The sequence below is a fragment of the Aphanomyces astaci genome, assembly GCF_000520075.1.
Source record: "Aphanomyces astaci strain APO3 unplaced genomic scaffold supercont1.9, whole genome shotgun sequence".
Lineage (NCBI taxonomy): Eukaryota > Oomycota > Saprolegniomycetes > Saprolegniales > Verrucalvaceae > Aphanomyces > Aphanomyces astaci.
Window position 1 is genome coordinate 851,899 of NW_009798272.1, and position 22,585 is coordinate 874,483.

Here is a 22,585-nt window from a genome sequence, read left to right on the forward strand (position 1 = left end):
TCAGAGAGGGCTGACATTTGCACTCACAAACCCCCACAGCGACGGACGTGTCGCATCAATGCCGGAGCAGACTTTCATTGACAAATCCTGAAACGGTGCTTCATATATGCGTTAAGAAAGCATTCCATGCCTTTCATCTGGGACAGCTCGCGCTTGCATGGACAGGGAATGAAGCTGAAGTTAAGGCAGCGCAGTGGCGACTTCAACATCAACCAGCCGATATTGCCATTCCCCCCGCCTGATGCTGCTTCTCCCCTATTCTCGAATTAGCTTCGAACTTCGATTCATGGACAGGGGGCGTGGTCCAATCGGAACGCGGTACTAAATTCCCTCTAATCATCTTGATTGCCTTTCTACCGTAGTACCATGGTAGCGATCTGTCTGTGATTTTATTGTTCTCTAAAAGTAACAAAGTGCTATTGTGCTTTTCAGTCATATTTGCCTATTTTGGGATTGATGAAATCGCCAACCAATCGAGAAAAGGAGTATGATTGGCTCCAAAGAATGAAGATTGCAATATGATTGGTTATAAAGGTGGATTGATGCATTGCAGTCACAAAGAAACCTCTAAAACTTCGTTTTATATGAAATTTCAAAGGTTGTTCGGCGATTGTTCGGCGGTTCATTCAACCAAACGGCAACGGAGGAAATTTTGAGTAGAACACACAATAACTCACCACAACAGTATTGCGTCACATCGGCAATGGAAAGTGTACTGATCTAAGGTATTCAAAATGTTTGCGGTTGTGGCAAGGGCGGGCCTATTTTACTGAGCTTGCCTTCGAAGAGACGCGGGTGGTTCTGGTTGAAGGCTACGTACATGGTCTCTTGCCACCAACTGTCATCTTCCTCTGTCACAAAAATGTCCCCTCGAGAGGGGGGCAAAGGTTGGTACTGGTTATACATAACCGGTAACGTCAACTCCAAAGCTTATCGATTTGTGAATACGGTATGGTACATACTCTTCAGTCCACAGAGTAGCCACCACATGGATTGCTTACTGGTAAACATTCATAGTTTTGCTTGGAAGCACTACGGAGTAGTACGCTTTTGCTGCCCTCGACGGGGTACGTGTGGCGGGATTACATTGTAAGGATGCAGTTAGCTTGCACGAGATGATGGTTCAAGCCTGTATGACAATCTGCAACCTTTCACTGGATATTCCTGTTCATTTTACTGTCATTAATTATGACAGTAAAATGACCACAACATGTGAAAATGAATCATTTACTATTTCGTATTAAATGAATGATTTATACATCGTGTGTGCCGGTAAACCTTGGTGGTTGTTCGGATAACTACATATTTTGCCGACGAAGAACACGCAGAATGAACTGGTTCGAGAAAGGATGCGTCCGCGCCGCGCCTGCGTTCAAGCGGCGGACGTCCCAACATGACCTGATGGGTGACATGCTTCGCCAAGGACACTTGTCTCATCGATCGGCAAGCAAGCTCTTTGAGGCTCCCAAATCGACCGTGCTCGAGGTACTATCGATCATAGTGTTGGATTTCATGTTAGCTGACACGTTTGTCATGTTCGCAGCCTCTCCGAACTACCGAAGTGTCGAGTACAGATGCGCTCGAATCGTTTGCGTTACAGGCGTCCCACTACCGTTTCCGTCCCAGCATCTTGCTGCCCTTCGCCGCGTGTGCCAGCGCTTCGTTCGGTTCGTTCCCGTCCATCTACATATGACATGTTTTGGTGACACGTATATAGGTCACATCTTGGGCGCAGTGTCTCCAACCCTGAGCACATCTTACGCTGCGGGTGTCAAGTTGGCCATTGGCGACTACTACAACGACCAGATTCGTGAGATCTATGCCGAACTGCCCGAAGCCCCAGAAGCGGTCCCTTTGAAAGAGGTATCGTCGGCACGCTTGCTCATGTCTTAGACAATTCATGCGATAGCTCTTCAAGACGTTGCGCGATGCGTCCCTTGCCGACGTCGAGCGTTTGTTCCCTTCCATCGAGGTCCAGAATACTCCGTCTCTTCCTCGTTGCTCACTCGCATTCGTGTAGGCGGCCAAGCAAGATGCTGTCGCCCAATATGCTAAGACCATTACCCAAGTATTGCTGCGTCCAGGGTCTGAAGTGTGAGCGCTGATTCAAACACGAAACAAACGTCTTGTTGCATTCGAAACAAACGTCTCATTCAACATAAACCGCACTATGAATCGTACATTATATGTACTAACTAGTACCAGTTAGTTTACCAACAAATGCGGGGCCCCTTGAAAGGATAGACTCATTCTCAAGGAAGCATTGATATCGTGCCACAATACACCCACGGTTGTAGGCGTATTTTGGGATATTAATAGTAGTTTAGAGTGTACGCCGAGGTTCTACGAGTAACTACTTAAGGACTATTATCAATGTGTTGAAGGAGTACTACGAACTATTAGTACTATTAATAGTAGTACTACAGCAGTCTATTCCATGCTGGACAAGATATAGATGCAAAACTCGCTGATGATAGAGTATTTAGACCCACACGTTGTCGTGGGGGTTTTCAATGTACACCCACAGACAGAGCACGCTGAGCACAATCGCGAGCGAGAAGCTGCCGACGACGTTGCCCTGGTCTGTCAGTGCCTTGTGGCTCCACCCAAAGTACGTCTGCAGACTCATGCGGACCATGGGCATGAGCTGGCTCGCCGTGAACAGCCCGAGGAACATGGACCCAAACAGCAGCGGCGTCCCGTGGGTGGTTTCGGCGCTGTTGTACCCCACAAAGAAGCGCACGATGCTCCAAATGACGCCAAATACCATGGCAAAAAACACGAGGATATTGGGCAGTTCCATCGTCGAGTTGCCGCCCAGGGCCCCCGTGTTGGCCCACGCCGCCTCCTTGTCCGTGATCTACATGTTTCAAACGCGTTTCGAACGCGTTTCGAACAACAACACGACCGTACCTTCCAGTAAATGGCGTCAATGACCGCCAACACGTGCACGTACGCATACGAAAACCACGTTTGCTGGCTGCGTAACACGTCATTGTTGTCCACCGTGCGGTTCATCATGGCCGTCAACACCGATTGCACCACAATCTTGGGCACGAGCGCCACCAATAGCCTACAGCGAATAAAAAAACGTAAAAAACGTTCCCATGTGTTCCGAACAAGTCTACATGGGAGTAAAAAACGTAAAAAACGTTCTCATGCGTTTTCCAAACAACACACCAAATATAACCAACACTATGGGCCACAAATACGAGGCAAAATACTATGAAGTCGAGTGTGTGCCTTCAAATAGTGTGAATACATACAACATTCAGTATAACAAATCGTAGGTTTGGGGAAACAGAGTACAAAATTGCATCCAAAGTGTCCGTTGTGAATACTATTCCCCTCTTTTGGCATCTGACGACAAATAGATAGAATCGTCATGCAAAACGCAACGTCGAGTCGTACCGCAAGCCAGCCGTGTAGATGGGCGCGTTGCCGGAGAACAAAAAGTAGCCCGTGATGTAAAAGAAAAATAGCGCCGGGAACGACCCGATGGGGTAGATGGTCAAGTTCATGAAGAACACCCAGCGCATAAACCCATTCACTTTGCGTGGTGGCGGCAGTTCAATGTCGGCCGGCGGTGTCCACGTCGGGTCCACAAGCGACGTTTTCCGCCGCAAGAAGATCTGAAAGTTGCCTTTAGCCCATCGCTTGCGCTGCGCCAGACTGGCCGACACGGTCTCGGGCACGGCGCCTTCTGCGAGTCGGATGCGCTCGCCTTCTTCGCCCTCAAAATCCTTGCGGAAGTACAGCCCCTTCCATCCCTTGTCGATCATGAGTTTGCCCGTGAATGCATCCTCCGTCAACGATCCGTACGCGATGCCGCACACAGAGTCCAGCGCGGACCGCCGAAAGATGGCGTTCGTGCCAGCAAACGACGCGCACTCGTACCCGTCCATGCCCGTCTGCGCCGAATCAAAAAACGTCGAGTTGCGATGCCCACACGGGTCGCCCAGGCGCAACTGCAGGCAGTCTTCAAAGTACTGAGGCGTTTGTACGTAGCTACAGCATAGTTAGTAAAAAAACCTTATATGTTTCGTGGAAGGATATATATATATATGGATCTAGTGTTGGGATTATGGTCGTCTACACTGGAGCGACATGAAGAATACTACGGAATTGACACAACCATCATAAACCAAAGAAGACTCAATCGGCACAAGTACTTGCTTGGCCAATCAGGTCGCAGGAAACTAGTGTCAACGTCGAATTCGTGGGAGACTTCAATTAGTGTAAGATTGCAATCCCTCCACATGACAACTCGTTCGTTGTATACAAAATTTAGTAATAAATCGATCGAGAATCCACACTCAAAGGTGTAAATGGACACAATATGAATACATACAGTGTTGACTCCAAACTACATCAACAACACACAGGTCAACTATATCAATGAACACGACGCAATTGGTGTATGACCAAAATTAGTGTGACAACAATTCCTTCAATACAAACTGCACTGCTAAAAACTCGATCAATTTGGACAAAAAATCTCACAAAATTCCAAATGTTGGCTGAATGTCGTCCATGTATCACCAGATGCAGGGACACGAGGTAGGACCCTATATATATATATATATATATCTTACCCCACTTGGTTATTTTGAACGTCGTCGTTGTAGTGATCGCCCATGGCGAGGGCGTACTGCGCCGCTTCTTGGGTTCCCACAGACGTGCGCCGCCCCATCGCTTTCTTGCATCTACGTCCATATATATTTATTTATATATATTATTCCATCCAAATTCAATCACCACAGCACAGCTTTTCTTTATACAAAACAACTTTAACGAATCGATCGATGTGGCCAATCAACGTACCCAGAGCACGTGCCAGACTTTAAGTCCACTTTGCCGCCACAGGTCGTACAGGTCGTGCGGTTCACTTTGGACGTGCGCGCCTGCCGACGGTGCACCTGCGAGTGCACGTGGTTGGACGCAACGAAGCAGTCGTTGGAGCAGTACGAGATGGTCGCCTCGGGCACGCCGGCCTGCACACACAGCGTGCATGTGATCTTGGCAATGTCTGAGCAGCCTGGCGCCCGGCATCGGAATGTTTTCGTAGACGCGGGCGAGTCGAAGAAGAAGGGCAGCGTTGCTTGGATGAACATCGGGTGCGGCTTCATGTCGTTGTCGAGGATGATCGCATATCGGCCGCACGCCCCTTCGTTGTACAGCACGTTGTTGATGTTCCCCGCTACGAGAAAACACCCATCCACCATGGTGACATATAGTTCAATGTGAGAGATATCATTTTTCAAAAGTGGTATATATCATTTTTCAAAAGCGATATATCATTTCTTTAAAGGGCAAGGTGACGCGACTGACATACCCTTGGAATGATGCGTGGGCGGTTTGAATCGACCGACGTACGTGACACGTGGCAAGCCAGCATACCGGTAATCGTAATCGTCCCGTTCCGACCCGACCGCGCAATCGATGCGCGCGGCCACCTGTGACATACCACAACACGATCACGTCATCACATATTGATCACGTCATCATATATTGATCACGTCATCGCATCATCGTACGCGGGGGTTGGTGGGCGTGGGCATCTTGACCGTTGTGTGCGACTGGCGCCACTCATTCACTTCCATTTCCACGGCGCGCGTGTAGCCAATCCCTTGTCCTTCTCCGTCCAAGTCGAGCACACGCTCGTACATAAAGTGCGCCAGTTCATACCTACATATATATAAATATATATATATATATATATATATATATATATATATATATATCAGTAGAAGCGTACCGGACGTCGCCAGCGTTTTCAATCACACCCTTGTTCACCACGACTTCGGGGATGGGGTTGCCAGGGGTAAACTTAGTTTTGAACCCACCGTCGTCGCAAATGTACACGTGGAGTTTCTCGCAGGGGTAGTCGAGCTTCATGATCGCTTCCAGCGTCGACATCGTGTCCTCGGCCGGCTCGGCGTAGTGGCACAACATGATGTCCACGGTGGGCCACTACGTGTGATGTGTGGATCAGAATCAGGGTAGAATCATAATCAGATGGAATCAGTACGAACCTTGTCTGGGGGGAACGGAGGGTTGAACTCGCGCAGGTAGTGGGCGCCTCGACGCACGGGCTTCCACATGCCGAGATAGTAGAGCGCGCCAAGCAAGATGGAAATGAACTCGGCAAAGTAAAAGCAAAAGTACGACACCCAATGTGCCAACGTGGGTACGCGGAAGCATTGCACGCCCACCATGCCGGCCTGCTTTTTGTAAAAGTCGGGCGGGTTCCACAGGCCGTTAAAGGGCTCGGGGCCGCAGCTACACGATGAGGTGGATGACACAAGGTCGTCACGGCACCCAAGAGAGGACTACAACGACGTACATGGGTTGCTCTTCTGGGATGTATTTCTTCATGATGTCCGAGCAGTTGGCCGTGCGCAGTTTCAAATTGCACGGCTCAATGCCAAGGGGGAACCATAGGACAATGCCGGCCAGTTCGATGAGGGCCGTGATGAGAAACAAAAAGTAGAAGACGCGGTAACTACATTGGGACAAGGAATATGACGAGATGGACGGATGGAAGGGATGTACTGTACAGTACATACCTCGTGCGCCCCTTCATGACGTATTCGCGGACGTTGGGCAAGTGGCGCTGGATCACGTTGCCTGCGTCGTTGGTCATGATCGTCGTCTCGAGGGCGTCGAACCACATCTTGAACTCGGCGTCGGTCTCGGGGCATACGAGCCATTTGCGGATCTTTGTGTGGATCACAAGCCCCTTGGACGGAAGATCCAAGCGGTCGCTTTGTTCCAGCTTGAACGCCGTGCGGAGATCGATCGACCCGATGCACAGCTCGGGACTGCGCGAGTTGAAGTACTTGCGCGCGTCCACAGGTTCGTGGAAGTAGTAGATCTTTTGACCTTCCAAGCAGAAGAAACGGCGGCGCCAACTCTTGGCGCCAGGTCCTACATGCACCAAGCCACCACCATGAGATAGGGAATATGTTGGCGTAACAAGGGGGTCGTTGTCAATCATACCTCGAATGACCCGCGTGCCTTGCTTGTGCATCCATCCAAACACCCGGATCGTGTTCTCGTCCGTGTCGTTAATCACGGGCAATGCTGCCATGTTGGGCGTGTCACTGGTCACGTAGTCCGTGCTGGAAGGGTTGCTTTCTCCATGCAGGAGCTTCTGGTCGGCCGCCATAATCTTGCTTCCTTGGACGAGGAGAGCTTGAAATTGTGAACGCGACGCAATCGCCAGGCGTCAAACTCAAGCACCCGATTTTGTGGAATGATTCGCCGTGCGGTGGCCAATCACGAGCGACCAAGATGCGTTACAGTAATAAAATAGTTCACGGCAACGTAAATACCTTGGGTTTGTATGCGACTCCGGTATGCTTTATTGTATTTGAGCACCTGGGTCGTACCCCGGGGCACAATACCTGCACCTCGTCCCCGCTTCAATTCCCGAATCCGGTGCGTGTTCCGTCCTTGCTCAAAATTCTCCACCCCGTGACTTACACATGTCAGTTTCTTGCCCCCACTAGTAAGTTTTGGCGGCACGGACATGCCGGGGGGACAAGTAAAGCGACAAGAGCCTTACTTAACTCAGGACATTTGAAGCCCCCGTGTGTGCAGGGGGAGGGGCAATGAGGCTTCAGCATGCAGCCGCTGGAAAGCTTCAGGCTCGTTGAATTTACCGTTTACACAAGTTACTGTACCGTAACGTTACAGTGCATTTGCTAACTACTCGATTTTTGAGAATTTTCGGAAATCAAGTCAATAGTGCATTTGCTAACTACTCGATTTTTGAGAATTTTCGGAAATCAAGATAATAGAAGATGGAAAATGGCATGTAAGGTCCAGCTGACGTAATGAATATACCGATCGAGGAAAAGAACTTCCCGCTCCAAGTGGTAACGTTTATGCTTAGGAATCTAATGATCCTCGTTCATGCCGCCACGGTGTGATTGCCAGCCAGATCTCCAGCCTAAGTGAAGCGCTATGAATAATAGCGAGTCTATTTGTCATCGGAGTGACAAATACTGATTTTATTTTGGAGTCCAGTCCGGATACATGTCGCTTCCGGATACTGCGGAGATTTGCATAAGAATCTGACAACGTTGCGAATATGACCTCAACCACACTGTCGGCGACCCAAGAAGCGCTGTTAGACCGACTGGAGAAGGCAAGCCATGGACGAGGAGCGGTGGACGCATTGCCCACGACGAAATCACCCATGTCGTTGAAGCAGTATTACGCGTTGAAGGTGTCTGCAACGCCTCTCGCAACGAACACGCCAGTGCCGCTCTCGACGACGATTCAACAGTTCATGACGAACGCTCAAACGTGCTACCGGGTCTGCGAGACGGTGGAAGAGCACACGGAGAAGTCGTTGGCGTTGCTTCAAGAGATGGAGGACCGCCATGTGTCGGTGAAAACGTTGACAAGTGCGCTGTATGAGAGCTTTGAGACGCTGTTGACGGAATTGGATGCGCTCAACGTCAAGGTGCAGAGTCTTGAAGGGCCGCTGCCGTACTTTACACGCATTTCCTCCATCGCGAAAGCAGTCGGTACGTGACGATGCCTCGTCGTGATGATGCATGCTCATCTTGGACGTGTCCACAGGCGGGAAAGTAGACTATTCGTCCAAGGTCGACGCCACCGGAGCGGCCACGGTACCCATCCAGTTGCTCCTTCCACGATTGACAACATGGCCATAGGTGACGGTGCATGTCCGCCCATATACGTTTGGATCCATCGACCCCACATCCCCGACCTTCGACCAAGGCATCGGCGACATCGACGACTGCGTCACGTTCCTCCAGCAACATGTTCGTGCTAACTTTATGTTTGGCATTTTCGTCACTTGATTTGGTCTGCGGTAGATGGATTTCAAGGACACTTCCATGTACTTGGCCGCGTACGGAGAGCTCATGATGCATGCCCTGCACATGCTGCGGGACTTCGCGGTGGCCACCGTCGAAGCTGCTCGCGACCACGTGCTCACTGCTATTTCTACCCACGTACGTGATTGTCCATAAATATATATATGTGCAAACCCCATAGATTTGGAAATATATGTTGGCACGAATATTGTATTTATCCACATATACATATAGTACATATATATATATATATATATATGCAAACCCCATAGATTTGGAAATATATTTGTGATTGTATTTATCCACATATATACAACCTTAGCCATCGCCGGCGCTCGACTTGGACGAGGCGAGTGTGTACTACCTTCACTTCCACGCATGTGCTCCTGCGTGTCAAGCACTTACCCGGCACTTGGACATGCGAGACACACTACCAGGGTAATATATATATATATATATATATATATATATACGAGCATGGTTTCATTCCTTTCCATACCATTCCGCATATATAGAAATATGTATTTATATTTTCTTCATAAATGCAAAAGCAGAATGAATTCTTGATATCAATATCGCGTGGGTTTCATTTTCATTCCATTCCGCATATATACATAATGTACGCATATATTTATATTTTATGTTTACTTCGAAGTATATACATGCGAAAAAAAGTCGAATGGATTCGAACGCAAACATGTATATAATATATATATATATATATAAGTGCGATACTATTTATTTACTGATATACTCTGTACATTTCCATTGAATCTTTATATACGATATAGGAACGAATCGTTTCTGCCAGATGTGTTGGACACGTACGTGACCGTCCGCACGCAGCTGGTGACGCCAGTCGTGGACGCGTACTTGACCTCTGTCAACCAAAGCACCGACATTGTCAGCTTGGTACGTTATACAAAACATAACATTATATATTTGTGCATACGCTATAAACTTCTAAAATTCGTCTGGTTTGTCGAATCAATATAGAATTATGCTGGAGTTCTGATTGGCTGAATATACTTGTCCTTTCTGTAAGAGCCAATCAAATATATCCACGCAATATTGGATTAACCAATAGCGTGGATTCGCGATTCGATTCGACGGGGTCTGGAAATTCGTATCGAATCCACAATATATATATATGCATATACATATTATCTATTTTGGAACAATGCGTTGATGGGTTTAGAACTACTATATCATAACTGTGGCTTGTAGCTTCGCATGGGGTGTCAATACATGGTACGGCTCTGCCAAGCAGAATACACGCTCTTTAGGCATGTGTTTGGGGTTGTCCCCTCGGCTCCCGTGCTGCAAGTCGAGGACCAAGACGAACACGCATTCCAGTATGTGAAATATATATATACACTAGTATATATTTCCCGCCTGTGACACTACTGTAGACGCATGATCTTCCAGCTGAGCTATTCGCTGTACCACGCCGTGCGGCCGCGAATGCTTCAGCAGCACAACCTGGACGTCCTCTGCGAGATCGTCGAGGTGCTTCGGCGGGAAGTAGTCGACACGCACATCCGACCGATGGGGGACGCCGCCGAGGCCGTGGAGCCAGTCGTGGACCGCATGATCGGAGATGCGCAGGAGCGGTTGATTCTGTGCACGCAAAAGTACCTTCGCGACGAAATTGAAGCGTTTGTACCGACGTTGGCCGACTTGAATTACCCTGACAAGCTGCTCGGTGCGTGTGCTAGTATTACTAGTAGTAGGACTCATGGCATCGCGCGTGGTTTTGGATGTAGCACCGACCGTGTATGCGACGTGGTACCCGACGTTGGAGCACACGTTGATGTGTTTGTCAAAAGTGTACCGTTATGTGAATGTACGTACAGTCTAAACACGATTGGATTGGTGAAAAAAACCATCGTGTAATTGCACTTGTAGATGCACATTTTTGAGGAATTGGCGCAAGATGCGGTGCGAATGTGCACTGCCACGCTGAACATGGCGTCCGCCGACATTGCCGTTGAAAAGGTAGCGTTCGAATATATATATATATATATATTAGCGTCACTTGGACATAGGGCCATTTGGACGGCGGGCTGTTCTTGATCAAACATCTGCTCACGCTACGCGAACGCATCACGCCGTTCGACATTCAATTTGCCGTTACGGAAAAGAACTTGGACTTTTCGTCAACTACGGGTTCGTATCCTAACTAGTTGGACGTTTTCCCCCGTTTTAGTTGGTGAATTGTATTTGAAAACACATATATGTAATATTGATTTGGTCTACACTTTTAAAATTCGCGCGGTTTGTCGAATCCATATGGAATCTTGCTGGAGTTCTGATTGGTTGAAAATATCCATGTCCTTTCTGTAAGAGCCAACCAATCAAATCCACTCAAAATTGTATTAGCCAATAGCGTCGATTCGTGATTCGACGGGGTCTGGAAATTTGTACCAATTCCACAATATGTTAAACGTGGTTTTCCTGTTGTTTAGATTATACTGTATATTTGGCCATAATATACGATATGCTTGTAGTCGTTCGTTCGTTTTCAAGTGTTTACCTGTTTTGTGTTAGATGCGATGGGTAATATCCTCAACGGTAACATCTTGGCCGATGCATTTACCCTCTCGGTGGACAATTCGATCCTGGGGCTGTTGACACACGGCATCCCCCATGTCCACACGACCACGTCGGACGTGAAAAAAGTACGATTCTCTAGAATATATATATATATATATACCGATGGCCAATGCATATATTCACAAGGCATTGTGGGGATAGGACTTGGAGCACGAATTGAAGAAAAGCTGCACCGTGTTTATTGAACATGCCGTCCAATACGTGGCGGCTCCCCTCGTCGCGTGGCTGCACAAGGTATAATATATATATATATATATTTGCGTTTGATACTATACGAGGATGGAATATATATATATATATATATATATATGGACAAAACGAATGGCTGAAAATGATATTCATAGGCCAAGGCGGCAGCGTTGAAACAACCGTCCAATCCTACTTCTACTCTGCGGACGCAGCTTGGATCTCCAGGTCAACCACCAATGTCCATTAATATTATGAATAATATTGCTCCATTTGAAGTCCTATAAATATTGATTAATATTGCTCGTTCAGAAGTCGCATAATTGTGCTCATGGTGTCCTATGTGTTAGACACGATTCGAGCCATGGTGATGCAGTTGCATACACAATTGGAATCGCATTTGCCCTATGTGCAGGACAAAATCCATGCGTATTTGGCGAATGCGTCGACGGAATCCATTTTATTCAAGCCCATCCAAGTAATAACTAGTACTACCTTTACTAACCCTGTGGTCCTAGTAGTAGTAGTAGTAGTAGTAGTAGTTATGAGATACTAGCACATGCCGTCCTAGCTCACTGGCATGCTGTGTAGCTTACAAATGTATGGACTCACGACTGAATGTTCGAGTAGACGGGCCTAGCGGATGTGGTGGAGCAGCTCCAGGGCATTCTCGAGAAAGAATACAGTGCCCAAGACCGCGCAGTATGCGACGCCGACGTTCAAGCACTCATGCAGCGAATTGTGCACGAAATGTAATGGTTGTGCATGCTAAATTTACAATAATGGTTGATGATATGATGCAGCAGTATACATGGACACGCTTGGCACTTGTTTACTACGCCGTTGTATCTACAAGTTCCTCCGTCGAGGGAAAATGCTAAATTTAACTCCACAAGGGGATCGACAAACCAGGCGAATTTTGGAAGTTTATAGCGAATTCACAATAACTACTATGTATATTGTCGATTTGATGCACATTTGGGAAGGGGGTGCAATCGAATCGCGCCAACCAAACCGATCCACAATCGATCTGATTGGTTGAATTTCATGGAGAAGGTTTTAATTGGTTAATAATTTTGAGCTCATCTGAAGTAGCCAATCAAATCGATTTAAATTCCAACGAGAAACCACGCCACAACACGAAATTGCACTCGAAAGCACAATAATTCAATCTTTAAAAAATTTGCTTCAAAAACCGTTCGGATGATTGATGCGTTACCTCCGAATTCCGAGGAAGGTTGTGTGAGTGTTGTTCGAAAACTAATTCGAAATTCGACAGAAACCATATGGCACGTCGAATTGTGCTGATCCATGGCTTGCGGCACTCGCCGCCGCCGATCGAGGCTGCGTTCCGGAGGCTGTGGCCTCAGGCACAGTTGGTGAACCTCATGGACGACTCGTTGGCGGTAGACCTGGTGCAATGTGGCTCCGTTGCAGGAGAGCCGTCCCAACTGCATCCATCGATTCTCCAGCGCTTCTTCGCACTGGGTCGGTATGCGACGTCCACTGGAGCCGACGGTATTCTCTTCACGTGCTCGGCGTTCGGGTCGTACATTGACGCCGTCCAAGCTGACCTTCCATCGCATCTACCTGTACTGAAGCCCAATGAAGCCATGCTTCACGACCTCGCCAAGATCCCGACGGACGTGGCCTTAGTCGCGACCTTCGCCCCCACTCTGCCATCCATGGTCCAGGAAATCAAATGTGTTGCTCCCGACACAAAGGTCGTTCCATTGCACGTGCCGGGTGCGTTGGCAGCGCTCGACGGTGGTGACGGCGATATGCACGATGCGCTGATTTTGGAGGCGGTGCAGGAGCTACTGGCACAGCGACCTGACATCCGAGGGGTAGCTCTAGCCCAGTTCTCCATGGAGCGAGCCCAGCCGCTACTCGAACATCACCTTGACGGAGTTGCCGTGCTTACCACACCATCATCCGCAGTGCGCGCGATGCATGCCAGATTAGGCTGAGTACACTGTCTGCCTTATTGTGTAAGCATTGCTGGTCATTGGCAATGACCACCAATTTGGTTATATGCAACGCTACCCGGTAGCCTGTGAATGGGTGGGTTTTCCGGTACAGTACTACACTCTCATTGCGCAGACCTGAGCTTACAGTCAGTCGTTGGCAACGGTCCAGGAACAACTACGGTATGGTACTAGTAAAATGGCACCGGGGTAGTACTGCCACCACAGAACTGAATAATTCCCTCATTAACAGTTATACTGTTGTTTAGAAGGCGAATTTTGGAAGTTTATAGCGAATTCACAACACATCCGGATACACCTTTTCGCCCTGTAACCTGGGACTCCGTCCAACCCCCGGTGAGTACATATACGATGCTAAATCTCCGGGGTTAACTGCATCGCTAGTGGTTAGTCAACCACTGAGATGCACTTAACCCCTAGTAAGAGGTGAGGTGGTCTGGGCATACAAAGTTCCATATAAACCTCATTGAAACAGTATTCTGTATGGACAAGCAAGCAAGCTTACGTTGTGAAGGGCAAGTTGCAGCGTATTTCGAAGTAAAAAACAACTTGCGGTCGACCAATCAATTCACTGCAACAACTACCGTATGCGAAGGTGAAGTTGTGAATGTCACTAATAAAATAACAGTAGCATACCACCAAGTCATGACAAGGGACAGCACCGAGGCGACATCCGAGGAGGAGAGGGTGCGGAAACGTGTGTACTTTAGAGAACGCAAGCGCATTCTCCGCATCAAGCAAATAGCGGACCGACAAGACTTGGAAGGTACAATCATGGAACTGACCGAGCGGCTCCAAATGTTGCAGCTACGAAGTCGCGCACTGCGGACGCCGCCGACTCCATTGTCATATCTCCAGTGGAAGGACGTCGCCGCAGCCATTCAAGAGGGCCGGAACGAATCGATTGCCGACCACCGCAAGTTGAATCAGCTCGTGTTTGTATCCAAATCCACCATCGAAAGCATGAAGCGATGGGTTGAGTCATCGTTCGCACCTGTGGCCGTGCGTAGGACACCTTCGCCCTTCCATATTGGCTTCTTCGCGTTAATGGTGTAATAGGCCTCGCTAGACCCACATCGCGAGTCCTGGCGCCACTCAACCCTCCTCGCCCCCGCTGAGACGAGGAACCTCGGCAAAGAGTGGATTGTGTTGCAACTGTACCATAACACCGCCGCGATGTTGGCGAAATTTGACTTCCCTCCCCATCCCACCGACCTCCACGACGCCACGTTTGAGTTTGAAGCGGAGCAGCATGTGCAATATCAACGGCGGTGGCAGACTGGGTTTCCCCAGGACATGGCTACGATGCTCAGAGTGTTCCGCGATCACTTTCCTTCCATTTGTCTCTTGGACGAGCTGTATCCAGTGTCTACGAGCCAAGTACGTACATACCTTGACTTTCGCGACATACATATATATATATATATATATATCCATGTAATCAATCATCTTCACGTTTCCAACATCGTCATCCGTAGACCATTCGGGAACCAAACACGTGGACCCAACTGCATCAACTCGAAACTCACCACCACCACCGCCAAGAATGGGTGAATGCATTGACGGGCCAATTCGTATCTGATGACCGGTGTGTGCTGGTGGCTCGGCAGATCCAGCAAGACGACTCGATCACTCTACCGATAAACCATCCGCAGCGAAACATGCTCTATTGGTATGACTTCCAATGACAGCTCTCTCGCCCCGACACCACCGGCGTCCCCCACTAACGCTCCGAAGGCTACCTACCTGTACACATGTTTACAACCCCGTGACTACTAGGTTGGAGCTGATCCCGGACGGCGGCGGCGGTTGCCGCATGAGGTCTCTGTTTGTCATGTCGCATCGACTGAACAACGACAGATCGTTTGTCTCGTTCGACGAAGAAGCGAGAGATGGATGGGGGTGTGACCTCCAAGGGGTACCCGTGGGACAGCGCGAGGCTGTGTTTCGACGGCACGGCGCCGCACGCGCGAAGGTGCTGCAGGCTGAATTGGAGCGACGGCTCCAGAATCACATTCACGCAGTAGTAGCGGCAGCTATAAGGGAAACATAGATACTAATGCCAAACACTTGGCCTTTAAGAACACCAAACTCTATTTTGGTCACGATTTTCTACTATCTATATATTTACTACTGGTATGTACAGTGTACAACTGTTCCTGACTTGGAATTTTTGAGTATAATACAGTATCGCAGGGGAATATCCTGGGGTTTTACCAGCGGGATGTACGTAGCTTGAAAGCTCATACACACAAAGCGTACTGCAAGATGGACGGGCACTCGTGTCGCAGGAAGCGAAGTTGTCAAACTTGGGTGAGGCTTGATTGCTGAGTACACTTTGTTTAATACTACTAGTGGCGTTAGTAGTACTTGTATTATACCCCCCGCTTCACAGTCAATACCTATGAAAATATGTCAGTGAAATCTGATCTGATCGAACCGGAGAAATCATAGGTACTGAAGCGGGGGGTATACGGTACTGTAGTACGGCGGCACCATATATGACGTTGTGTGCGACAGAGTTTCCATCCAGAAGGTGGTCAAGACCATATGATTATATGGAGGAGAATATGCAAGGTCATTGATCGTGTGTTATTAATCTATGTGAGGGTATTCGCTTCAAGAGACGACGCAATGTGTTGTCTCCCGTAGTACATGTTGAGCTGGACGGCAAACCTACCGTGATCGAGGTCAGTTCCACACGATCAAGTGAAAGTTGGTTGCCCCATTCGTACCCCTCATTGGGCTGGGCTTGTGGCCTAACTTGGCGGACTAGTGCCAAGGCAGATTCGTACGACATGTGATGTGTGGCTATAAGGTAAGCTACCACAGCGGTCGTCATGGGTTAGCTGGGATGTGGTTGCTGGTGCTGCTACCTATGACGAGTGTCGCTGACCGCGATTTTCCTGCAAAGCAATGCACCAGCACTTTCCCCCCCACTAAACCCCTTTGTCCCGCGATGTAAATCCACTTTTTCTCGTACATTTTCGTTACCGAGCAATGAACGCATTTGAGTCGTCGAAGAAGTTGACGATTCGGGCAGAGCACACGTCGCCGATGCTCACGCGAAAGTACTCAAAACGACGACTCGACTCGAAGGCGGGTTGAACTGTTTCGGACACGACCAAGATGTGCGTGATTCCCTACGAGGAAGTAGTCATTGACCAGCAAGTACCGCCAGAACAGTACCAATTCAGATAGTGCGGCCCAGTTTGCACCGGCCCCAACGGAGCCAATGTACAGCCCACGCAGCACTTCGGCCTACAGTCAAGTGTTGAAATCGCAATAGCGTCACCATACATATGTGAGTGTAGGATGTACTGGTTGGTTGTCGTGCTCGAGGTACTTCTGGGTGAGCATGCCATGCCAAAACTTGTGAAATGCACCTACACGCGGCGATTCACTGTAAGAATGATCTTAGGTCGCGTGAAATCCTTCGACTAGTATCAGTTAACGTTATACTACTTAGTACCTGTTTTCGTACGCTTTGAGCCTGCTTCCGGTGGAGACCCTTGTGGCTCGTTCTGGGCATCCATCACAGCGCCGCCAACAGGTAATTTGTTCGATTGTTGCGAAAGTATTAACTAATGTCAGCATTTGATATGTAACGAATTCAGCAATTACTCCGGAGTACTCCTCAAGTGCTGAGTACTGTAAGTTACTGTAGTACCAGTGTAGTACATTAGGTACTACTCCCTGTCCAGTGCTTCATACTCGGAGCACTACGTAGTATATAGTACCACTGTAGTAGGTGGCAGAGCCATCAGAGATGACGAAGGACGGCATGTTCACAGCAATATTGTTTGCGTTGAACTTGCCATTGTTGCGCCCTACTCGCGTCGTTTCACTGGCCAATCAGATGTCGCATTGACTGGTACTAATCGAAATGGGCCAATCAGAACCGCCGGATTTTGATGAATGATCGTGCGCGGCATCTACATCGGGCACTAAGATGAGCGAAGGCGTCCACTGCGACGTCGAGATCCAGGTCGCACTGACGGCCATGGGCCAGAACTCGCCGTCGAAATTCGTTCGGAATGCCCTCCTCTGCCAGCGAAATGGTGGCTTGCAATTGTTTGGCGACCGATACAAAACAGCAAATTCAAACGGCATGGTGTTGAATGTACTATGCAGTTAGCTCGCCGTCGTCATGATCATCTTCATCCTTTCGTGATCTCTTATCGAGAGTACTAGTGTACTTTAGCTACGTCTTGCGTGGAAATATCACGTTCAATTGGTTCGTTCATGCATTGGCAACAACTTCCAATATGTAGTCACAACATGCGCGCGACGCGGCAATTCACCCAGTACAATTGCCACAATGGAGATCCCAAACGAGATGCAGCAGCTGCACTTAGCCATGGCGCGATTGCCAAGACAACCATGCCATGTCCTGTTGCAACGCTATGTGATACTATTGAACGATTAGATTATGTACACGTAAATTTGGCATAACATTACATCGCTTTGCGGGACACTTGGCCACAGATACACTAAACGTGCGTGCGATGGATCGTCGCCATGATCCAACGCAACCCGGTCGCGCTGGTTTTTTCGGTAATAAATCACGACTAGACCAGTTAGAGATCGATCGGATGAAACTAGGCGTGATTTATTTCCAAGCTCGGTCCTCTGTCGTCCGTGCGTTCGTTCGTTCGCTCGTGTTTGGCACTTTTGCTGCATATGGTCGCCTGTTTGAAGCAACCGCACGACATTTTCGACAATCCACTCGATTATTTCTGCTGATTTTGAAGGGCGATTTCTACCAAGTGCGTGAACCTCCCTACCTAGATGGGGATATTGTACTATATATGTGAAAGTAGTTCATCGTTATTGTACTTAGCTGCCACCGGTGGCCCAAGATCGTCAGCCCCGCCTTTGCTTTGACGTGGCAGCGTGGAAATGGTTCAGCATATTCAGCACCCTTTCCAATGGTCTCTAGCATGTACAGTACGTTGATTATGGCATGCTGTTTAGTGGCATTTCCACATGCATCGACCAAGTGTTTGGTCACGCGGACTCGGCGTTTGTGGACATGCTCAATTGTGTGGGTACCCACACTACGGTACGTACCCTTGTTCTAGTGTTGAACGAACGTTGTCTCATATTTTGCACAAGGCGAGGCTGTCCTAGTTGAATCAACGCGCCGCCGTCCCCGATTGAAAGACGATGGTCCAAGTACTTTGGCACAAGGATTTCTAGCTCTAGAATAGAATCAGCCAATCATAGCGTATATAGGGTTTGGAATAGACCAATGGGATGCCTTGTTGGCCAGCGCGGGAACACACACGTTGATTTGGATTCCATGGCATCGACACGAGTAGCACCCACCAACGGCAGTGCGTTCAAGAGCGACGAGCCAGTGGGCATTCGATGCGACGTGGAGATCCAGCTGGCCGTTACCGGCCCTGGCCAAAGCGGCACGGGCAAGAACGTGAGCTCCACGACGCTGCGAAGCGTCGTCTTGTGCAAGCGCAAGGGCGGGCTGCAAGTGTTGCGCCAGGATTACAAGGCAGCCATCCGAACCCTCGGCGTGGAAGGTACGTAGTTGCGTCACATCAAGAAGAATCTGCTTGGGTTTCTGAACACGTATGACTTGTTGTAGTGTTCTTTGGGCAAGTGGCCAACGGCAAGCTCACGTTTATTCGGTAAGGGAGGACTACCATCCATCACAGACGTGGTGGTATATGGTATGATCGTACATACATCGTTGTAGACGGGAGTTCCAAAAGTATACTCAGTACAACTTTTTCAACGGAAGCCCCCGCGATATGGTCGAGCTGAAGGACTTTGCATTGAGCCAAGGCGGCATCGCCAAATCGAAAGCCATCTCCACCACCCACAGGTCGGATGAGTTGATTCCGCAAGCCAAAGCGAAGAGAACCACGATCATCGACAAACCAGTGGCAAAGAAGGCACGCACTACAGCCACTTCCACGAACGTACGATGTATATATATATATATTTCGATCTGCTTTTGCGTCAGTACTATATATTTATTGTACTGTATATATTATATTTGACATGACGTTTTAGTACATTTAACCACTACTCGTCTTTGTATAGTATGCTCCATCGTCGTCCCCAATGCTCCCAGAACCTGAGCGCAAACTTACCATGAAACAAGCCCAAGTACGTACATATAATTTATATATATATATATATCTCGCTGCTACCGACTTGTATTGGTGATGGCTTGACAATGACGTATACATGGAATGTGGTCCTATATATATGGAATCTGGACCAAGTGTATGGTTATTTTAGGTTCTGCAGGCCATTCAAAAGAAGGAAAACGTGTTTTTCACAGGACGTGCGGGCACGGGCAAGTCGTTTCTGCTCGGTCACATCCGACGCGCCATGCCCAAGCAAGGTCTGTTCCTGACTGCGACCACGGGCATCGCCGCCTTCAACATCAGTACGACGACACACGTCATTCCAGTGGACCGATTCAATCACGCGTCGGGTGGTTCTTCATTAGATGGCATGACGTTGCATCACTTTGCTGGGTTGCCTCAAGTCGACACGTTCGATGTGACCATGTTGATGGCGGCTGTGCAGCGCAACCGCCAAGCGCTTATTCGGTAAGTGGGGCAGCACATGACTCGTTACTATCTTAGCTACTATAAGTTCAGTGTTGGTTTTGCAGTACTAGTTACGAGTTGGTTTTGCCTTGCTCGTGACTAGTTAGTAGGCCTAGTTTTCAACAAAGTCGTCGTTGATTTAGTCGTTTCTTGGTATGTAGGTGGCGCGATGCAGTGCTGCTGGTGATCGACGAAGTGTCCATGCTTGGTAACAGTGATTTCTATCCTTGCCATGTCGCAGTATATATCTTGGTTGTTTTGCTGTCATATACTAGTAACTAGTACTTGGTTGCATTGTTTACACTTTTCTCGAAATCGAATGGCGCGTTGGACACTCGTGAACAACAGTTTGTCATATTGTGTAAATATTCGCTATAAACTTGCAAAATTTGCGAGGTTTGTCGAATCAAAATAGAATTATGCTAGAGTTTTGATTGGTTGAATATACTTGTTTTTTCTCTGTAATAGCCAATCAAATCCACTTAAAATTGGATTCGCCAATAGCGTCGATTCGTGACTATTCGATTCGGCGGGGTCTGGAAAAATCCACAATAATATGTCGATCTTATTAGATGGTCAAATGTTTGACGCCTTGGAAACGATTGCGCGCATCGTGCGGCAGTCCAAGCTCTTCTTTGGCGGCATTCAGTTGGTCCTCTCGGGGGATTTTTACCAAGTAAGGCGCCCCCATAACCTAGTACTATTACTAGTACTACTACTACGCATGCGACATCGCGTTGAGTATATTTTGTATGCGGCATTACAGAGTACGTTGTCGTGTCCACTTGTAGCTGCCTCCTGTGACAAAGGGCGAGCCAACGTTCTGCTTTGAGTCACAAGCGTGGCAACGGTAACGATGTCACATATAATACCTGTCATGGATGATGATCATGTATATATATCTGATCTCCTTGTAATCTTGTCGTCCGACGTCTTCTGTCTCTGTGACGATGTTTTAGAGGCATCAACACGTCCATTTGCCTCGACCAAGTGTTTCGTCAGTCGGATGACCCCGAGTTTGTCGCGATGCTCAACGCCATCCGAGTGGGCACGCACACATCGGTACCCATTCTTTTCTGAGTCTACTCCGATATATCACTTTGCAGACGGTCTCCCTTGTTTCTGATTCTGCTCCGATATATCAGTTTGCACCGTCGGACTGCGACTGATTGTGTATGTACACCCGTAGGCCATGATCAAGACCATCAATGCTCGATGCGTCGACCGTCGTCGGCATTCGGCATCGAATGAGGCGATTCATATCTTTTCGCATAACGCCGAAGTGTTGGCGGTATGAAAATGCATTGTAAATCCTAGTATCGACGAGGACTGTACTGTTGCTGTAGATGAACAATGCGCGTTTAGAGCACCTCGACGGAGACATCCATGACTTTTTTGCGATTGACACGTACGTTACAACTACCATACTGTATCGCAGTCCCCTCTACAATTCTATGACTTGGGATATGCAGAGGCGACAAGGGTTTGCTCAAAGGATCTCCCATCCCCGTCCGCATCCAGCTCAAGCGTACGGCCCTTTGCCCTATCAGTGTATAGACATCCTTCGTGTGTAGAGGGCGCCCGCGTGATGCTGACCAAAAACTTGTCCGTTGCAGCGGGCCTTGTGAACGGGTCGCGCGGCGAGGTATGTACACATGATAACGTCATAACGATGATACAGTCCCATCCTTGTATGGGTCGACGAAAAGGGCAATAATCTGGTCACGGGCTTATGGGGTTAGGTGGTCGGGTTTGCCTCGGGCACGAACCTGCCCATCGTTCGTTTTGACCACGGGGTCACCCATCCCATCCTCAAGGAAGGCTTCAGCGTCGTGGCCAACCACACAGTTGTGGCGAATCGTCAGCAGGTACGAACTAGTATTACTCGACTTGACTACTGTACCATCTCTAGTATATGTATTAGTATCTCTCTCTGGTCGGAACTTCATGGTATTGCCATGAGTGTAGTTGCCACTGACACTGGCGTACGCCATCAGCATCCACAAGAGTCAAGGGCTAACATTTGACAACGCAGTGCTGCACCTCGGCAAAGTGTTTGAGTATGGACAAGCGTACGTGGCACTCTCTCGGCTGTCGTCCCTTGCAGGTAGTACATACATACAGTCAGACACTGTCACATATTGTGTCTGTCCTGGCTCAGGCATGGAGTGCATATATATATAGGACTGACGCTGGCGTCGCCGCTATCGCATCAAACCATTCGCGTGCATCCTCGGTTGCTTGTGACCGACGAAACGTTCTGCACCATCAACCAAGACTGCGCCGTAGCTACAGTAGCTAGTACCTCTACAACGCCATAATCAAAGTACTACCCTCTCGTTCGTTGGCCCATATC

At 48.5% G+C, this 22,585-nt stretch overlaps 7 protein-coding genes across 10 annotated transcripts; 5 read left to right on the forward strand and 2 right to left on the reverse strand.

Moving 5' to 3' along the window:
- The first annotated feature begins 1,029 nt into the window (after nucleotides 1-1,029).
- Nucleotides 1,030-2,219, forward strand: H257_05099 (hypothetical protein). Its single transcript, XM_009829839.1, has 5 exons — nucleotides 1,030-1,485; nucleotides 1,544-1,667; nucleotides 1,718-1,863; nucleotides 1,910-1,972; nucleotides 2,021-2,219. Exons 1-5 carry the CDS (start codon nucleotides 1,249-1,251, stop codon nucleotides 2,096-2,098), a joined length of 648 nt encoding a protein of 215 aa, XP_009828141.1. The 5' UTR covers nucleotides 1,030-1,248; the 3' UTR covers nucleotides 2,099-2,219.
- A 102-nt stretch (nucleotides 2,220-2,321) lies between these two features.
- On the reverse strand, nucleotides 2,322-7,246 carry H257_05100. 2 transcript variants are annotated; one of them, XM_009829840.1, is made up of 12 exons: nucleotides 7,003-7,246; nucleotides 6,570-6,930; nucleotides 6,347-6,505; nucleotides 6,036-6,282; nucleotides 5,759-5,973; nucleotides 5,538-5,688; nucleotides 5,336-5,456; nucleotides 4,825-5,200; nucleotides 4,596-4,706; nucleotides 3,412-4,008; nucleotides 2,914-3,073; nucleotides 2,322-2,860 (listed from the first exon to the last, which is right to left on the reverse strand). In XM_009829840.1, exons 1-12 carry the CDS (start codon nucleotides 7,169-7,171, stop codon nucleotides 2,483-2,485), a joined length of 3,045 nt encoding a protein of 1,014 aa, XP_009828142.1. In that variant the 5' UTR covers nucleotides 7,172-7,246; the 3' UTR covers nucleotides 2,322-2,482. The 2 variants fall into 2 exon arrangements, with proteins under 2 accessions (XP_009828142.1, XP_009828143.1); XM_009829841.1 differs by having other exon boundaries at nucleotides 2,914-4,008.
- Nucleotides 7,247-8,086: 840 nt separating this feature from the next.
- H257_05101 (hypothetical protein) lies at nucleotides 8,087-12,475 on the forward strand. Its single transcript, XM_009829842.1, has 16 exons — nucleotides 8,087-8,540; nucleotides 8,596-8,645; nucleotides 8,691-8,801; nucleotides 8,856-8,993; nucleotides 9,178-9,293; nucleotides 9,647-9,767; nucleotides 10,083-10,210; nucleotides 10,268-10,560; nucleotides 10,622-10,701; nucleotides 10,764-10,853; nucleotides 10,904-11,024; nucleotides 11,406-11,536; nucleotides 11,613-11,705; nucleotides 11,816-11,885; nucleotides 12,008-12,135; nucleotides 12,288-12,475. The coding sequence occupies exons 1-16, from the start codon at nucleotides 8,099-8,101 to the stop codon at nucleotides 12,411-12,413; spliced, it is 2,238 nt and encodes a 745-aa protein (XP_009828144.1). The 5' UTR covers nucleotides 8,087-8,098; the 3' UTR covers nucleotides 12,414-12,475.
- A 409-nt stretch (nucleotides 12,476-12,884) lies between these two features.
- Nucleotides 12,885-13,865, forward strand: H257_05102 (hypothetical protein). Its single transcript, XM_009829843.1, has one exon. It carries the CDS (start codon nucleotides 12,944-12,946, stop codon nucleotides 13,625-13,627), a length of 684 nt encoding a protein of 227 aa, XP_009828145.1. The 5' UTR covers nucleotides 12,885-12,943; the 3' UTR covers nucleotides 13,628-13,865.
- A 407-nt stretch (nucleotides 13,866-14,272) lies between these two features.
- H257_05103 (hypothetical protein) lies at nucleotides 14,273-15,753 on the forward strand. 3 transcript variants are annotated; one of them, XM_009829845.1, is made up of 5 exons: nucleotides 14,273-14,647; nucleotides 14,705-15,025; nucleotides 15,124-15,195; nucleotides 15,256-15,317; nucleotides 15,425-15,753. In XM_009829845.1, exons 1-5 carry the CDS (start codon nucleotides 14,291-14,293, stop codon nucleotides 15,696-15,698), a joined length of 1,086 nt encoding a protein of 361 aa, XP_009828147.1. In that variant the 5' UTR covers nucleotides 14,273-14,290; the 3' UTR covers nucleotides 15,699-15,753. The 3 variants fall into 3 exon arrangements, with proteins under 3 accessions (XP_009828147.1, XP_009828146.1, XP_009828148.1); XM_009829844.1 differs by having other exon boundaries at nucleotides 15,124-15,317; XM_009829846.1 differs by having other exon boundaries at nucleotides 15,124-15,753.
- Nucleotides 15,754-16,205: 452 nt separating this feature from the next.
- Nucleotides 16,206-17,218, reverse strand: H257_05104 (hypothetical protein). Its single transcript, XM_009829847.1, has 7 exons — nucleotides 17,118-17,218; nucleotides 16,967-17,031; nucleotides 16,835-16,906; nucleotides 16,640-16,788; nucleotides 16,522-16,592; nucleotides 16,381-16,468; nucleotides 16,206-16,321 (listed from the first exon to the last, which is right to left on the reverse strand). Exons 1-7 carry the CDS (start codon nucleotides 17,179-17,181, stop codon nucleotides 16,246-16,248), a joined length of 585 nt encoding a protein of 194 aa, XP_009828149.1. The 5' UTR covers nucleotides 17,182-17,218; the 3' UTR covers nucleotides 16,206-16,245.
- Nucleotides 17,219-18,943: 1,725 nt separating this feature from the next.
- H257_05105 (hypothetical protein) lies at nucleotides 18,944-22,579 on the forward strand. The gene is made up of 17 exons (XM_009829848.1): nucleotides 18,944-19,185; nucleotides 19,251-19,293; nucleotides 19,362-19,587; nucleotides 19,712-19,777; nucleotides 19,913-20,063; nucleotides 20,127-20,229; nucleotides 20,391-20,437; nucleotides 20,802-20,905; nucleotides 21,021-21,079; nucleotides 21,189-21,291; nucleotides 21,419-21,520; nucleotides 21,576-21,637; nucleotides 21,702-21,757; nucleotides 21,804-21,874; nucleotides 21,972-22,097; nucleotides 22,198-22,336; nucleotides 22,414-22,579. Exons 1-17 carry the CDS (start codon nucleotides 18,951-18,953, stop codon nucleotides 22,548-22,550), a joined length of 1,830 nt encoding a protein of 609 aa, XP_009828150.1. The 5' UTR covers nucleotides 18,944-18,950; the 3' UTR covers nucleotides 22,551-22,579.
- Nucleotides 22,580-22,585: the final 6 nt, after the last annotated feature.

Coding starts and splice junctions, on each gene's coding strand:
- H257_05103 (XM_009829844.1), top strand. CDS start 14,291: ATGACAAGGGACAGCACCGAGGCGACATCCGAGGAGGAGAGGGTGCGG. Junction 14,648..14,704: donor CATCGTTCGCACCTGTGGCC/GTGCGTAGGACA, acceptor ATGGTGTAATAG/GCCTCGCTAGACCCACATCG. Junction 15,318..15,424: donor CAGCGAAACATGCTCTATTG/GTATGACTTCCA, acceptor CGTGACTACTAG/GTTGGAGCTGATCCCGGACG.
- H257_05099 (XM_009829839.1), top strand. CDS start 1,249: ATGATTTATACATCGTGTGTGCCGGTAAACCTTGGTGGTTGTTCGGAT. Junction 1,486..1,543: donor CCAAATCGACCGTGCTCGAG/GTACTATCGATC, acceptor TCATGTTCGCAG/CCTCTCCGAACTACCGAAGT. Junction 1,668..1,717: donor GTGTGCCAGCGCTTCGTTCG/GTTCGTTCCCGT, acceptor ACACGTATATAG/GTCACATCTTGGGCGCAGTG.
- H257_05100 (XM_009829840.1), bottom strand. CDS start 7,171: ATGGCGGCCGACCAGAAGCTCCTGCATGGAGAAAGCAACCCTTCCAGC. Junction 5,974..6,035: donor CTCCGTTCCCCCCAGACAAG/GTTCGTACTGAT, acceptor CATCACACGTAG/TGGCCCACCGTGGACATCAT. Junction 5,201..5,335: donor GCCCACGCATCATTCCAAGG/GTATGTCAGTCG, acceptor GTTTTCTCGTAG/CGGGGAACATCAACAACGTG.
- H257_05104 (XM_009829847.1), bottom strand. CDS start 17,181: ATGGATGCCCAGAACGAGCCACAAGGGTCTCCACCGGAAGCAGGCTCA. Junction 16,593..16,639: donor TCAAATGCGTTCATTGCTCG/GTAACGAAAATG, acceptor CGCGGGACAAAG/GGGTTTAGTGGGGGGGAAAG. Junction 16,469..16,521: donor GTCAGCGACACTCGTCATAG/GTAGCAGCACCA, acceptor CCGCTGTGGTAG/CTTACCTTATAGCCACACAT.
- H257_05105 (XM_009829848.1), top strand. CDS start 18,951: ATGGCATCGACACGAGTAGCACCCACCAACGGCAGTGCGTTCAAGAGC. Junction 20,230..20,390: donor AACCGCCAAGCGCTTATTCG/GTAAGTGGGGCA, acceptor CTTGGTATGTAG/GTGGCGCGATGCAGTGCTGC. Junction 22,098..22,197: donor TTGTGGCGAATCGTCAGCAG/GTACGAACTAGT, acceptor CCATGAGTGTAG/TTGCCACTGACACTGGCGTA.
- H257_05102 (XM_009829843.1), top strand. CDS start 12,944: ATGGCACGTCGAATTGTGCTGATCCATGGCTTGCGGCACTCGCCGCCG.
- H257_05101 (XM_009829842.1), top strand. CDS start 8,099: ATGACCTCAACCACACTGTCGGCGACCCAAGAAGCGCTGTTAGACCGA. Junction 8,646..8,690: donor ACGCCACCGGAGCGGCCACG/GTACCCATCCAG, acceptor ACATGGCCATAG/GTGACGGTGCATGTCCGCCC. Junction 11,025..11,405: donor GGACTTTTCGTCAACTACGG/GTTCGTATCCTA, acceptor GTTTTGTGTTAG/ATGCGATGGGTAATATCCTC.